Raw genomic sequence first — 17,334 nt, forward strand, 5'->3', positions numbered from 1 at the left:
GTGCGTATGAATCGTGTAGGGGGGGCAGGAGGGGGATCGGAGGCCGAAGCCAGGAGGCAGGGCCAGTAGAGCCCTGGAAAGGCGCCCACGCTCCCCCGCCGGCCATCCAAGTCGACGGGGGCCGGCCCTCTGAGCCATGCCAGGGCCCCACCGTACCTCCATGGGCGCCCCCGGCGCCGTCGGAGCCCCCAGGCGGAGGAGGAAATGGTCCAACATCCCTCCATTCATACTGACAACATAAGACATAGACACCTGAGAATGACTCCATCCCGCCGCCGCGCCCGTCCGCGCACCCCCCGGCCAGGGGAGGCCCGACCCCCGGCCCCACCCCCCACCCCCGGGGCCACCCCGGTGGACACCCCAAAGGTCACAGAGTCCCCACAGACGAAGGGGAATCCAGCCCCCGCCCAGTGACAGAGGACCAAGGCATCAATGCCCCCCAGCGCAGACAGCCACCCCCCAGCCAGGCAGGGCCGGGCCCTCCGAGCGGGACCCCCACGCCCACAGCCCAGCCCCCCCCCCCAGGAAAAACCGGAGACGCCCTAGCCACAGCCTCCCACCCGAGCCCCCCCCCAGCCACGTCCCCCACTGCCATGAGATAACCCCCCCATAGGCCCCCAGGGCCCCCACTGGCTAGGGACAGGGCCCCACGGCCCCACCCACCCCCCCCAGGGGCCACCAGAGGCCCGCACCCCAGCCCCCCAAGCCAACCCCCAACCCCAACGGCTACGAGATCACCACCCCCCCGCCTCCACTTGGTAACGAAGCCAATAATCGGGGACCAGAGAGAGTGCAATTCAGCCGAATGTTGTTCAGTGGAGGCAGACATTATCCCACTACTAATGTGATCTGACAGAATATTCCTAAAGTGGTTAATACATAAACTGGACTTTTGTTTCCAATTCACTAGAATGGTTTTCTTTGCGATACATAAGGCAGTGAGAACCAAGTGTATCCAGTTAGGTTCCATTTGAATATCTCCCTGGTGACCTAATATACATATCGTGGGGCCCACTGGTATTCTGTAGTTGATCCATGTGGATAAATCCTCACAAATATCCGTCCAGAATCTCCGTACCGGTGTACAAAACCATAAAGCATGCATATAATTATCACGGATGTTCTTTGTACACTGTGAGCAGATGTTAGAGGTGACAAAGCCCATCTGGAACATCCTTTGTCCTTTATAATGTATTCTATGAAGAACTTTGTACTGTATAAGTTGTAAGTTTGGGTTCTTAGTCATAGTGAAAGTATTTAAACATATTTGTGACCAAGAAATCTGGTCGGTGTTAAGAGAGAGATCTGCCTCCCATTTTGAAATCGGAAGAGAGACTGAATTATCTATTTTAGACACTAACCTGTAAAGTTTTGATAACAACTTTAGAGTGCTTAGGTTCAATAATTCTATTATCCTGGCGGGAAGTTGTAGGTCCAATTGGTTAAGTTTATATTTTTTATTTATTATGGCCTTAAGTTGTTGGTATTCTAAAAATGTGTTACTGCTAATTACTTATTGAACTGTAAGTGTATTAAACGTTAAACGTACAAACTGTCCTCCTACAATTACGTGCTGTAGATACCGTATTCCTTGATATCTCCATTGAGCAAAGTTTACAATTTTTTAGGATATCTGGGTTGTTTCATATGGGTGTACGGTCACATGGAAAAAGTGAAATTTTAGCTACTTTAAGGAATTCCCACCAGGCTGTCAGAGTTGTGCTAATATTAATGCTTTTGAAACATTTATGATGTTTAATGCTTTGACTAATAAATGGTAACTCTGAGATTTCCAGATCATTGCAAAACACTTGCTCTGAGTCCAGCCATTGACTATCTAAAGAATGATTTTTCGACCATTTTACAATATACTGTAATTTATTGGCTATGAAGTAATACTGGAATTAGGTAACTCTAAACCTCCACATTCTTTGGATTTTTGCAAAAAAAAACTAATACGTGGTGTTTTATTCTTCCACAGAAATTTTGACACATATGAATCCAATGAATCCAAACCAAGAAGGAGGTGGTTTGGATGGTATCATTGAGACAAAATCATAAAAAATAAATGTTTCCTTATTAAATGCTGTGCTTTCTGAGTGAAACCTTTCCAAAAGCACCACAACATCTGATCATTGTCCCATTCAGTTATACTAAATTCCCTATCAACATTTTAGTGCAAACCATTGCACTATTACGTATGGCTTGCCTGTTTTGTATAGCCTTCTCTTTGCACATTATGCCAAGATTGTCTTTATTATGATTGAAGACCTGAGTTTTTCTCTTTTTTGTTAGAAAGAGGATGATGGTGAGATTCTTAACTCCCTTGGCCGCCCAGAAACCACCTTTGAGCAGTCGGGCCTGGGTCCAGGTCAGGAGTACGAGGTGAAGCTGGAGGTGGTGAAAAACGACAAGCGTGGGCCACCTGCCTCCAAGAGTGTTGTCACATGTGAGTGTACATAGTTTGTTTTTTTTGCCAGAATAATGAAAATGTAATCAGTTCTCTGCAGTCATCCAGCACATCATAACTCAAATGTAATGTAGGTTGTTTATCATTTCTTTCTGTCAAATATTTAACGGTATTTTAAATAGGATTTAGGGGTTTCGTCAAAAAGATGAAGTTAACATTTAGACAACAAAGTTGAATAAAATCTACTTATATCAGGAATGATCAGAGATTTCTGAAGAGCTTAGAAACTCCCCAGTACTACACATAAAAGAAAGAAAAAAAGAACCTGTCCAAGGAACAGCCTGTATTTGCTAGGACAGGCCCTGCCACCCCTGACATTAGTCTGAATTGTATGTGGAAGGTATGGAAAAGAAATTCATACTTCATGTTCTTTTTGGCATTTTTCAACTCTGCGACTGATTACTCATCTTAATTTAACCATTTCATTGTTCTCTCTTTTTGAAAGCTATTGTTGTGCCTGACCTGATGATAGTGGCACTTGTATAAAGGAATCCAGAACACCAGAAACCAGAAACCAGATTTTGCCTTTTTCTTCCCAAACTGAATCTAATTCAAAGAACATTTTCACTTTATTAGCGTTATATTTTGGTCAAAATAGCATAGTAACAGTATACAATTCCTCCCTTTTTAAACTAGGAATTTACATTTAATTTGAATCTCTAGCAACTGGTTTGAGAGGTGGGATTGTGTGTTTTTTAAGATGTGTCCTAAAGCCTACAACTACCATGCAGACAAAATTTCGATCTTAACCCACGATGCATTACTGTCTAAAAGAACATACAGGGGCCAGACAAATTAGGACACACTAAACAAATTGAGAGAGACCTGACTGCATGGAGAGCCACTGAGCTCCACCTGATACATTACCCTAACTTACCACTATTCTTCAATGACCTTACAGCAAAATATAAATGTTTCCTTATTAAATGCTGAGTGCTTTCTGAGTGAAACCTTTCCCAAAGCGCCACATGGTTCCAGTCTGCAGTAAAGTTCAGTGGAGCTTCATTCTCTACACAGTCTGCAGCGTGATGCTCTTGAACGAATTACCTGCATGTCACAGACATGCTTGATAATAGGGGTGGGACGATACGGGTAAGTCCCAATTCGATACTTTGGCGATATATTGATTGCTCATCTTATGATAGTGGAGAGTCACCTGACGTCACCTGACGTCACGCGGGAAACAGAACGCGGGAAGCAGAACGCGGAAGAAGCAGTGCAGCAGTGAACACAGCGCTTTGACAGCGTGGGAAAAAATCTCACCACTACCACCAAACTCACTCACCTCAACGGGCCCAGCACCTGGGCCCGTGTCGGTAAGTCCCGCTCTCTACCGGATCCAAACCCACCCGATCTGTGCCCACACACCGCCGCGGACTCCTCTCGGAGTCCCCGCGCGTAAGTTCCATTTCAGAACTCATCAGCTGAGCCGTACAGCACACGTAAACCGCAGCAAAAGCACGTCAAACACAGTTGCTGCCGTAGTTTTTGTTTTCTGGCAGAACGCGGGAAGCAGGACGCGGAACCAGCATTGCAGCAGTGAACGCAGCGTTTTTGACAGCGTGGGAAAAAATCGTACCACTACCACCAAACTCACTCACCTCAACGGGCCCAGCATTTGGGCCCGTGCCGGTAAGTCCCGCTCTCTACCGGAGAACGTGGAGCTGTACAGCTCACGTAAACCGCAGCAAAAGCAAGTGACTTCACGCCAAACACAGTTGCTGCCGCAGTTTTGTTCTCTGGTTTCTAGGTTACCCCATCTTCCCCCATGGCTCCACTCACCTCCCCTCACGACTGCGACAGCTGCCTCCGCAAATCCCAGAAGATCGCAGAGCTGGAGCAGCGCATTTCCAACCTCCACTGGATCAGGAATGAAGAGACTCGCCTGGACTCCGTGATTATTCTGGGCGCCGGTCCTCCTGCCAACCCTGCTGACCTGGACTCCACTCTCCCGCTGCCTGATGCCGGCTCCCCCGCCGCAGCGGTCGCCCCAGCTGATCCGGTCTCCACTCTCCCGCCGCCTGTTGCCGGCTCCCCCGCCGCAGCGGTCGCCCCAGCTGATCGGACAGCCCCTGTCACTCCGCCCCACACTGTTGCTGTCCCCACAGCTACATCCAGCCTAGCCTCCTCAGTCTCCGCTTCACACCCGGATCCCCTGGCTGGAGTCACATGGCTCTTGCAGGGGGCCAAGCCGAAGCCAAAATGGGTGACTAAAAGCCGAATTTCAGAGGCAACTTTCACCCTTAACCCGAACCCGAGGCTCGGGTCCCTCACGTCCACCCCTATCCAAACGGCACGGCCCGCAGTCAATGGGAAAGAGCGAGGAACACCCAACCCGCCCCCCTCCTCCCCCCCTCCCCCCTGCGAGCTCCAGCTGGGAAACAAATACAACATCCTGAGCCTTGAGGATTTCCCTCAACCTGTCCATCCTCCTCCAGCCAGCCCCGTCACAGCCTCGCTGCCAGCAGCCCGAGGGGGTTGTGGGTCTGCTTCGGGTCCTCCATCGTCCCAGTCTGTGACCACCTCCTCCTCCCGTCGCAAAATTGTGAAGGAAGCTGCTCTCAGGGCGCGACGCTCCAGTGGTCTACCCTGCTGCAAAGTGGCCGCAGCTGCACCTACAACCTCGTCAAGGTCCCCTCCAACAGAGGACCAGTGCCTGAACTGCCTTGGTATCACACAACACGTCAACCTCGCAACACATAGCAAAGGTCACATTCTCGATTTAATCTGCTGCACAGACATAACTCCCGCCAACCTCACTATCATGGACTTCCCCATCTCGGACCACAAAGCCATACTTTAGGACATCCACACCCATTTGCACAAAGTCAAAGAACAACGGATCATCTCCTTCAGAAACATCAAACACATCAACCCCACAGATCTCTCTACCCTTATCAGCTCCTTCCCCAATCCCCCCTCATCCCCCTCCCCTGCCGATCTGGTACAACACTACAATAACTGTCTCTCCTCCTCTCTCACTGCCCTGGCTCCACTTAAAACCCGCTCAGTTTCATTTACCCACTCTGCCCCCTGGTTCACCCCTGACCTCCACCAGCTCAAATCCACAGGCCGTCAACTGGAGCGACTCTACAAAAGGACCGGACTCACTGTGCACATCCAAATGTACTCCGATCACCTTCAGCTCTACAAAAATGCACTTAATACCGCCAAATCATCATATTACTCCAACCTCATTAATTCTGCCACAGGAAACAATAAAGTCCTTTTTTCAACCGTCAACCGCTTACTTCAGCCTCCAAAAACCCTCCCTCCAGACATCTCCACTGACCAGTGCACCGCCTTCCTGGACTTCTTCAGCTCCAAAATCAACATCATTCACCATCAACTGGCCTCAACACGCTCTTCCACAAATGACCCACCATGGATAACCACCACCAACCAACCCCTCTCCAGTCCTCTCACCAATTTCACTCCGGTATCAGAACACACCATCTCAGAACTCATTCGTAAAGCCAAAACCACCACCTGTCAGCTTGATCCCCTCCCCACCCTGCTTGTCAAAGCATGTCTGCCATCCATTTCCCCCATGATTACCAAAATAATTAATTCTTCCCTCACCACTGGAACCGTTCCCCCAATCCTCAAACTAGCTGCCATCACACCCACCCTAAAAAAACCAGGTGCAGACCCATCTGACCTCAATCACTACAGGCCCATCTCCAACCTTCCCTTCATCTCCAAAACTCTGGAAAAGGTGGTAGCAGCACAATTATAGTCCCACCTAAACTCAAATAACCTCCACGAACCCTTCCAATCCGGTTTCCGCCCCAATCACAGCACTGAAACAGCCCTGGTTAAAATCACCAACGACCTCCTCCGTGCAGCTGACTCTGGCCTACTCACCATCCTCATCCTCCTGGACCTCAGCGCAGCTTTCGACACCATTTCTCACCCAATACTCCTGGACCGCCTGGCTGGCATTGGGATCACTGGTGTTGCACTCTCCTGGCTTTCATCTTACCTCACTGACCGTCAACAGTTTGTCCAACTACATAACCATAAATCCGGGTGCACGGGTGTCACAATGGGTGTCCCCCAGGGGTCAGTACTGGGTCCACTTCTCTTCACCATCTACCTCCTACCCCTAGGTTCAATTCTCCGTCACCATGGGATCCATTTTCACACTTACGCCGATGACACACAGATATATATCTCCTCCAACCCCACCGCTGCCATTCCTCCCGCTTCCCTCACCACCTGCCTACACGACATAAATACCTGGATGAGCAATAACTTCCTCAAACTCAACGGCAATAAAACTGAGGCTCTTCTCATCGGCTCCAAATCCACCCTCACCAATTCGCAACCCTCTCCCGCCCCTCCCATCATCATCGACGGCTTCCCGGTACCCTTTTCCCCCCACGTCAAGAGCCTCGGCGTCATTCTGGACAATACACTCTCATTTGCACCTCACATCCACAACATCACCCGGACTGCATTCTTCCACCTCCGCAACATCTCCAGACTTCGTCCAGCACTGTCCCAATCCAGCACCGAAATTCTGGTCCACTCATTCGTCACATCCCGTATCGATTACTGTAATGCTCTCCTCACTGGCCTCCCAACCAAACTCACCAACAAACTACAACTCATTCAGAACTCGGCCGCCCGGATCATCACCCGCATCAAGTCATCTGACCACATCCAACTCCACTGGCTCCCAGTCCAATACCGTATCATTTATAAAAACCTCCTCCTCACCCACAAAGCCCTTCACAACCTAGCCCCCACCTACCTCTGTGACCTACTGAAAGAATACACCCCCTCCCGTACCCTCCGCTCTACCTCTGCTGGACTTCTTTCCACTCCCACCTCACACCTTAGCAGCATGGGTGCCCGAGCTTTCAGTTGTACGGCACCCAGACTCTGGAATTCCCTCCCCCCATACATAAGACAAATAGACTCCATCACCACATTCAAAACGCAACTCAAGACTCACCTGTTTAAACTTGCCCATTCACTTTGACCGGTCACCACACACTACCTCCCACCATACTGTTATCTGTACTGTTGCTCCTTGATTGTCTATTTGTATGTATTGTGTATGTGTGTATGTATTATAATTTCTACTGTATTACTATTATATTTCCTGTATTGTATTGTTTTGTTTTTATTCTGTAAGGTGACCTTGGGTGACATGAAAGGCGCCGTTAAATAAAATGAATTATTAAAAATTATTATGTGGCCCAGGATATCGCCACGGGGGCAGCGGGGGCGGGCGGGGCAGAGCTTGAACAATAGTGCGGTGACAACCGTGTAAACCATTATGTGTGTTGTAATAAAATATCGATATTAGCTGTCAGTATATCGATTATTTATTGAAACAGAGAGCACAACAATATATTGAAATATCGATTTTTTTTTCCCCCACCCCTACTTGATAAGACCTGAAGTTTACTCTCTCACTATTCTGAGGTGTTTTCTAAAGGTTTTTAGAGGCAAATATTAAGAACTTCAGCTTTGAACCACTGAGGTGCTTTGAAGTTATAGTTTGGTGAATATCAGGTGGGGATGAAGATTCTGTGGTTGCTACTTCTGTGATGTACCATGCTGTGTTTTTATTTTATTTCTTCAGTTTTTGTTTACTTTAAAACACAAAAAACATCATGCATTCATACTTTTTCACGCCAACACATAGTCAAATTTCAGGGGGCCTTCCTCGGGGCTGGGCAGACCGGCGAGACAGTTCGGGGGCCCGTCCTTGGGGCCTGGCACACCGGCCAGAGGGTCCTCCTCGGGACTGAGCAGAGGGCCGGTCTCCGGACTTAGCACGGGGGCCGGTCTCCGGACTTAGCACGGGGGCCGGTCTCTGGACTTAGCACGGGGGCCGGTCTCGGGACTGAGCACGGGGGCCGGTCTCGGGACTGGGGCCTTGGCTTGGGGGAAATAGAAGCCGGCTTCGGGGGACATAGAATTCTACAGGCCGGCTTCGGGGGACACCGGGTCCTCGGCACTGGCTTCGGGGGACACCGGGTCCTCGGCACTGGCTTCGGGGGACACTGGGTCCTCGGCAGGGGCCTGGGTGTCGGCTGACGTGCGTCGGGACCACTACTGGAACAGCGACGGGTGCGTCCGGGACCACCACGGGAACAGCGACGGGTGCGTCCGGGACCACCACGGGAACAGCGATGGGTGCGTCCGGGACCACCACGGGAACAGCGACGGGTGCGTCCGACGCCGTCATTCCTCTTTGGGCTGAAAACGCATGGGTCCGCCTCGAGCCATGCGTATTCCCCAGAAGGGGGGAAGAGGCTGAGGTGCATCCGGGACCACCTCGGGAACAGGAAGAGGTGCGTCCAGGAGCCCCACAGGAACAGGCTGGGGCTGCTGCCGCCGTTGTTTCCCCTGGGGTTGAACACACCTGGGCCCCCCTCGAGCCAGGCGTGTTCCCCAGAAGAGGAGAAGAGGCTGGGGTGTGTCCGGGACCACCTCGGGAACAGGAAGAGGTGCGTCCAGGACCCCCAGCTGGGGCTGGCGACATGTCCCTGTCCTCTTCACTATACGGTGGAAGAACTCCACTTTGTCAGAGTAGAAGAACTCCCACAGATCCAAACTTTATCCTGCTGGGTCCATGCTGGCTAGTCTGTTCTGTTAGTAAACAGTAGTTGTTTGGACCCAGATGTAGGAGAGAGCAGGAGGCAGGAGTTCTCAAAAATTAGAGTTTCACACAGGGATCAAAACTACAAAACCGGGCTTGGGAAAAACACAAAGGGAGGAAACAATACAGATTAGCAGGGAGCAAGGGAAAGACAAGACCAGATATACACAAGGGTTAACAAGACACAGGTGCAGACGATCAGGGCCGATGAGAAACAGGAAGGTCAAACCAGAACTTAAACACAAGGACACGGGCTTCAAAATAAAACAAGAACGGTCAAACCCTGACATTCTTCCCATTGATTCCAACAATGTGACATTCCATCCATCCATCCATTGTCCACCGCTTATCCGTTCCCGGGTCGCGGGGGCAGCAGCCTCAGCAGAGATGCCCAGACTTCCCTCACCCCAGACACTTCCTCCAGCACTTCCTCCAGCTCCTCCGAGGGGAGTCCGAGGCGTTTCCAGGCCAGCCGAGAGACATAGTCTCTCCAGCGTGTCCCGGGTCTTCCCCGGGGTCTCCTCCCAGTGGGATATGCCTGGAACACCTCCCTAGGGAGGCGTCCAGGAGGCATCCGATACAGATGCCCAAGCCACCTCAGCTAACTCCTCTCAATGTGAAGGAGTAGCGGCTCGACTCCGAGCTCCTCCCGGGTGACCGAACTCCTCACCCTATCTCTAAGGGAGCGTCCAGCCACTCTGCGGAGGAAACTCATCTCTAAGGGAGCGTCCAGCCACCCTGCGGAGGAAACTCATCTCAGCCGCTTGTATCCGCGATCTTGCCCTTTCGGTCACTACCCAAAGTTCATGACCATAGGTGAGGGTAGGTGCATAGATTGACCGGTAAATCGAGAGCTTCGCCTTTCGACTCAGCTCCTTCTTCACCACGACGGTCCGGTACATCGACCCCATAACTGCTGACGCTGCACCGATCCGTCTGTCAATCTCCCGCTCCATCGTTCCATTTAAACACCTAATTCTGAATGAAAATGGCCATTCTGAATTAAACTTAATTCCGAAGTAAGTGGCTGGTTTATTCCGATTTTAAATCCGAATAGAATAATTCCGCGATCATGTAAACACTCATTCTGCTTTAAATTAATTCCGGTCTTTCTGCGCTGCTCGTTCCCTTGCCCGTCTGTCGTGATGACGCTTGATCTGGCGCTGGGCTTGTTTTCTAAACAAAGTTTCAAACTGTGGTCAAGAGCAGAGACCATTTATTTAATAAATAGCTTAGAGGACCTGGAAATAATTAAAAGAACAGATGGCAGGAAACATACAAATTGTGAGCTTTTCAAAGTTGTAGCGGCTAAGCGGCTAAGTTGGTTTTTCTTCCGGTAGATGTAATTTCCGGTAGACGTAACTTCTGGTCCGCCCCCCTATCCAATCAGAACCTTCCCAACCCCCAGACCTTAAGGAAAAGGTTACACCTCTTGCGTAGGTTTAATGTTTTTTTTATTTGGGTTATGATCTTTCAGCCCATGGCAGTTTAAAAACAACCAGTCATGTCCACTTATTGGCCCATTAAACATATCTGTGATGCCGTGATTTAAATGACATATTATAAGAAGAAGTGGATCTTGACCTTTTATTCATACGTCGATACAAATGACCTTTTAATTTCAAGTATTTAGCCCAAAGGCTCATTAGACCCAGAAAGATACACATAAAGAACTTGAATATATATAAGGAGAGAAATGGGATCTAATAGGTAACCTTCTCTGTCAAACCAGCCACAAAAGGACAGTTTTTTGGTATATTTTTAAAATGAAGATTAAATGCTGCTTTTTAAAGTTGTGCTTTTTTTTTATTTATTTTTTTACATTTCTTTTTTAGTTTAAGTCTGTGGCCATCTTCTAAGGCTAACATCTAAAATCTTAACTAAGGAAAACCATGCTCACCAAGTCTTCTGTTGCAACAAAGCAGGTTCAACAGGCGTAACAATGTTCACCACTCAGGATCAAGTTTGATAAATGGCGGCTCCGTCTGGCAGTGGGGTCAGGCCAATTATCTGCTTGTTTATGGTGTGAAAACTATCTGCATGGGAATACCATGAAGCATAGGCGCCGAATTATGTTTTTTCTGGTGGGTGCTGAATGTCATGTAGTGTCGTTTCGCACGAGATTCAGCAATTCAGCAACGTAGATTCAACAGCGGTAACGGACATGAACGCCGCACGCACACACACACACACACACACACACACACACAAATAATAATCAAATTCTTAACAAATTCGGGTGTTCATCTGAGAAAAAGGAGGCTTTATTTCTATAGTTCATAACCAAGATCATTCTTTCTTCCCTCTTGATCGTTTCTAATCTACAACAGTAGAAATTATTTTTTTTTTTATTTCACCGTGCGCCCTGTGACGGCATCTCGGCGGTGTAGGAGAGAAGGTGGAGGGAGAAAAAAAAGTTGCAGCTTGTAGATCAGAGACGATCAACATGGAAGAAAGAATGATCTTGGCTGTGAGTCTGTGTGAGGAGCTGTGGGATGAGACTGCAGGACTATCGGGACATCAATAAAAAGGGACAAAAGTGGAGAGAAATCTCACAGAATTTGGACACACCTGTTTAAGTGGTAGAAATGTGATATTCTTTTGCTCTTTTAACAATAAAATGTCAATTTAAAATAAAATATAGCATTTCCATGCCTCATCTGGGGATCAATTGAATCATTGATCAATATATGGTTATGAAAAGACCACATGTCAATACTTTTGCAAACTGAAGCACTACAGGTCCGCTAAAATGACTGACATGAGCTAAAAAACAACAAAATAGTTCGGAAAGGTTTTTTAATAAAATATGATTCAGCCTGAAGTAGACCTGGCCATCATGGAGCTGTAGCTCCCGAACGAGCCTGTATTCCCCCAAATCCTGTGTTCTCATGAGGATTTCATGGACCCATCCCCTCCTTGCTGCTGCTGCTCGTCTCCTCCTCCTCAGAAGAAGAACTAAAGCCAGAGCTTTTCTTTGAATCAGGGACACATGCATTTTGCAAACCGAGCTGTAGCTACTGTACGTCCAAATGAGTGGGAAAACGGCGCCATGACCGGAAAAACTTTTTTTCGGTCGCCAAGCAACTTGCAACAAATGTGTAGCCTACACAGGTGTATGCGCGCAGGCTCTGCGCCGAGTTCTAGGTGAAAGCCGCGTTGCGCCCGCCGTGCGTCAGGAGCGCGCTCTTGCGCAGCGGCAGCACATACACTTGAATGGGAAAGCCGGCGCCGGCTGTGCGCCCTCTATTTGAAAACCGCTTTAGCCAATCAGTGATTGTTGACATGAGGGCTCGCCTACTCTGCTCTCCCCGTGGGTGCTCGGCCATCTCCGTGGGTGCTCGGGCCCCGAAGCACCCACGGTTCCGGCGCCTATGCCATGAAGGTCTTTACCATAGCCCTCACTAACAAACCCTGGACAGGCTGCCCGCCCATCACAGAGACACTCTTTTTTGTTTTATCAGTTAAATCAGATGCAGAAAAGTGCACTGATGAGCTTGGCCGTACTATTCACCATTCTGTAGAAAAATACATCCTACACTATAGTCTTTATATCAGTTTACAAGAATGGTAAGGTTCTTAATAAGGTTCTAAAAAAGAGAAAAATCTTTTAGAATGATACAACTTTATGTTGCTGCCACTCTTGGAAAACAATCTCCCCTCTCAAGCAGTTAATTCCGTTTACAAACTTTGTGCAAAGCTCCTTTCTTCCGATTTTATCATATATATTATTTATCAAACAAAGAGATATGACTCTAGCAATTCTGCAGAGAGAAATGTTGCGCTTGTCCGTTGAGCACACAGTTGACTGTCTCTTTTTAGTTTTAAACATTACAACCAACAAAAATGTTGGCATTGTGGTGTTAATTTTTCATTTCAATACTTGACTTCATGCAATGAAATTGGAATGATTTATGAGGTTTGATGGTTTTATATCAAAAATGATGTAAAAGTGTCTAAAGCATGTCTTCTGGAACAACAAAAGTCAAAGACAATGACTGTTCTTCATATCCTGCATTTACTCTTTTACTCGTGTATCAGCACATCCTGGATTACGGGGCTCTGAATTCTCAATGTTACTCTGGTACCCTGGTACGCTTCATGTTTCACATTACGCTGGCTTTTTGAGTGAGGATTATGGAATTTGCAAACGGATGAGCTCAGTTTGGGAGTCTCTCCCTTCCCCCCCTTCTGAACACAGCCCACCGTGTTTGGGAGGCACCAGTCATGCTCAGGCTCAGAGGGACATGGCCTCCTAGAAGAATGGCAGAGTGACACCTAATGACCCTCCTAAGAACACAAATCTGTGTTAAGCTTAGACACATGGGGTGACTTTCGGACAGTTGTGCGTGTGTGCGTGTGTGAGTGTGTGCGTGTGTGTGTGTGTGTGTGTGTGCGTGTGTGCGTGCATGCGTGCGTGTGTGAAATCAGTTTGAGTGTTGGTGAAAAGGTGTCCTTCAGAAATGTAAGCAGCAGATCACTTTTTTAGCTTTTACATTGTCATTATGACTGTTTTCCAGCAGCATCCTAATATGCCTTTGTGATAAATGCTTTTAAAACTAAGATGCTACCTAGTTGAATTCAGGGCAGACTAGCACAATCCTCTGGTAAATTCGGCAAAGGTTAAACTACTTGGTTTAGATTTCCAATAATCTTCTGCAAGTTAAGTTTTTTATTTCCTTATTTGTTATTCACCCCACAATTTCTCCTTTTTCACTCCATTCAGTGATTGATGCCCCCAGCCAGGTGGATGTCCGTGACGTGAGCGACACCACGGCCCTGGTGACCTGGTTCCAGCCTGTGGCCAGCGTTGATGGGGTTAGCGTCTCCTATGGACCCAGCTCTAACCCTTCTCATCGGAATGTGGTAGAGCTGTCTTCCACTGACACCCAGTACCACCTTGGAGGCCTTACGCCCGACACCCAGTATGAAGTGTCTCTGATGGCAAAGAGGGGAGAACATACCAGCATCCCTGTGTATGACTCCTTCCTAACAGGTAATGCCATAACCCCAAGCTCCTTTTGTTTTGTCTTTTGTAACAAAGTTCAACTTGCTGCCCAAGAGGTTAGACAGCCACACTTGTATTTTTTAATGCTATATGTGTTGAGCAGTGTTCGAATTGGGGGGGAGCTCTAAGAAGGACATTGGCTCCCCTGAAAGACTGCTTTGTGAAATTTAGGGGGAGCTCTAAAATATTGGCTGTTTCTTTTTCAGACAGGTTATAGAGTTCGATTTTCTGTACTAAAAAGTAAAAAGTTTTATTTTTGACACAGGGTATTTATTTTAGAAACATTATTCTATAAATATTTTTTGTTAATTAATATTTAATTTTACAGCATATTGATTGTATACTGTAGGTTATACAGGATTCTTGTTTTTTTTTTGTTTTTGTTTTTTTTCTCGTGTTTTGAGCAGAAAAAAACGTTGCCTGTGTGTCCCCTTGCTGCTTTTCTTTATTCTGATTAATAAATGAGTTCGGTCATGCAATACGGCTAGTAGAATGTTTTTCACATGGTCTGTAACCCAGCAAGCACCGTTCTAAAAGAGGAGCAAATGATACGTTTGTTTATTTATATTGAGACCCGTTATGTTGCAAAATTGCGTCAATTCCCAACCCCCCCGTCCAACCCCTCAAAAATGTTGGCTCCCCCAGGACCCATGGTCCAATTCGAACCCTGGTGTTGAGGACAGGGCATTCTGCTAATATGTTTGCATAGTGTCCTTGTTTTGGTTTAGATGCCAGTATACATGCTCCTGTCCACTCCAATGTGTATTGAGTGGCTCTGTCAGAATTTTTATTACATAATCTAAACATAATCTAATGTATTGGACGGTTCTTGGTCGTTAACCTAATTTTGAGTGGCTGCAAAATAAATTAAAGCTGCAAGCAGCAATGAACGGGCCCTCGCACTCACGGCCACCGCCCCCATAAGCATATCAGAAATGACAACAACCACGACTTCCTATGTCAAACCATTCAAAAGTTATAGCAGAAAAAAGGGACAACCAATCAGAAGAAGGGGCGGGGCTAGTTCAGGCCAATGAAGGTCAAGGACTCCATACAGAATCTGATGACACCACCCACTACTCTCTATGTCAAAACATTCAAAAGTTATAGCAGGAAATAGGGACAACCAATCAGAAGAAGGGGCGGGGCTAATTCAGGCCAATGAAGGTCAAGGACTCCATACAGAATCTTATGACACCACCCACGACTCTCTATGTCAAACCATTCCAAAGTTATAGCAGAAAATCGGGACAACCAATCAGAAGAAGGGGCGGGGCTAATTAAGGCCAACGAAGTTTAAGAACTCATTGCAGAGTCCCATGATACCACCCATGACTTCCTATGTCAAACCATTCAAAATTTATAGCAGAAAAAAGGGACAACCAATCAGAAGAAGGGGCGGGGCTAATTCTGGCCAATGAAGGTCAAGGACTCCATAAAGAATCTGATGACACCACCCAGGACTCTCTATGTCAAACCATTCCAATGTTATAGCAGAAAATCGGGCCAACCAATCAGAAGAAGGGGCGGGGCTAATTAAGGCCAACGAAGCTTAAGGACTCATTACAGAGTCCCATGACACCACCCACAACTATCTATGTCAAACCATTCAAAAGTTATGGCAGAGAAAAGTATTCTAGGGGGCGCTGTTGAACCGTTAGCCACGCCCATTAATTGCAAACCATGAAATATCAAATTTATCGCCAGGCCTGGCTTGCATGCAAAATTTGGTGACTTTTGGAGAACTATCAAATATGGACCAATCACATGAAGGGGGGGCGCGCCTTTTGGCGTCTAGCGTCACCACGGTAACACTTTTGAAAGAGAAAAGTAATGCGTGGTGTCGCAGGATGGAGACGCACATTTTGATGTATAACACACCTGGGTGCACGTTACGGTTCGGGCTGAATTAACTGCCGAAGGAATGGCATAAATTTCGCCAAAATGACACAATTTATTCAAAATGGCCGACGTCCTGTTCGGTTTCGGCCATGGCTCCAAGAGACTTTTCTTTAAGTTGTGCCATGATACAGGTGTGTAGCGATTTTCGTGCATGTACGTCAAACCGTATTGTGGGGCTTGAGGCACAAAGTTTTCCGGGGGGCGCTGTTGAGCCATTTTGCCACGCCCATTAATGCAAACCATGAAATATCAAATTTATCGCCAGGCCTGGCTTGCATGCCAAATTTGGTGACTTTTGGGGAACTATCAAATATGGACCAATCAGATGAAGGGGGGGTGCGCTTGTTGGCGTCTAGCGTCGCCACGGTAACACTTTTGAAAGAGAAAAGTAATGCGTGTAGTCGCAGGATGGAGACGCACATTTTGATGTATAACACATCTGGGTTCACGATACGGTTCGGGCTGAATGAACTCTCGAAGGAATGGCATATATTGCTCCAAAATTACGCGATTAATTCAGAATGTTCAAAATGGCCGACTTCCTGTTCGGTTTAGGCCATGGCGCCAAGAGACTTTTCTTTAAGTTGTGACATGATACAGGTGTGTACCGATTTTCCTTCATGTACGTCACACCGTATTATGGGGCTTGAGGCACAAAGTTTTTTCTGTCGAACCAATCAGATGAAGGGTGGGCGCGCTTTTTGGCGTCTAGCATCGCCACGGTAACGCTTTTGAAAGAGAAAAGTAATGCGTGTTGTCGCAGGATGGAGACGCACCTTTTGATGTATAACACACCTGGGTGCACGTTACGGTTCGGGCTGAATTAACTTTCGAAGGAATGGCATAAATTTCGCCAAAATGACACGACTAATTCAAAATGGCCGACTTCCTGTTTGGTTTCGGGCATGACGCCAAGAGACTTTTCTTTCAGTTGCGCCATGATACAGGTGTGTACCGATTTTCGTGCATGTACGTCAAACCGTATCGTGGGGCTTGAGGCACAAAGTTTTCTAGGTGGCGCTGTTGAGTCATTTTGCCACGCCCATTAATGCAAACCATTAAATATCAAATTTTTCGCCAGGCCTGACTTGCATGCAAAATTTGGTGACTTTTTGGGCACGTTTAGGGGGGCAAAAAGGCCCTCCTTTCGTCAGAAAAATAATAATAATAATTAAAGCTGCAAGCAGCAATGAACGGGCCCTCGCACTCACGGCCACCGCCCCCATAAGCATATCAGAAATGACACCACCCACGACTTCCTATGTCAAACCATTCAAAAGATATACCAGAAAAAAGGGACAACCAATCAGAAGAAGGGGCGGGGCTAATTCA

The 17,334-nt window shown here is 47.5% G+C and overlaps 1 protein-coding gene across 4 annotated transcripts in view; it reads left to right on the forward strand.

Annotated features, from left to right (window-relative positions):
• Positions 1–17,334, forward strand: part of LOC133450816 (tenascin-like) — a 298,463-nt gene that overhangs the window by 224,803 nt on the left and 56,326 nt on the right. For all 4 annotated transcript variants that reach the window (XM_061729719.1, XM_061729721.1, XM_061729718.1 and 1 more), the window contains 2 exons: positions 2,296–2,449; positions 13,819–14,088. In XM_061729719.1, the coding sequence (XP_061585703.1) occupies positions 2,296–2,449; positions 13,819–14,088 (424 nt within the window). The remainder of the gene's footprint in view (positions 1–2,295; positions 2,450–13,818; positions 14,089–17,334) is intronic.

Source organism: Cololabis saira, chromosome 9, assembly GCF_033807715.1.
Source record: "Cololabis saira isolate AMF1-May2022 chromosome 9, fColSai1.1, whole genome shotgun sequence".
NCBI classification, from domain to species: Eukaryota; Metazoa; Chordata; class Actinopteri; order Beloniformes; family Belonidae; genus Cololabis; species Cololabis saira.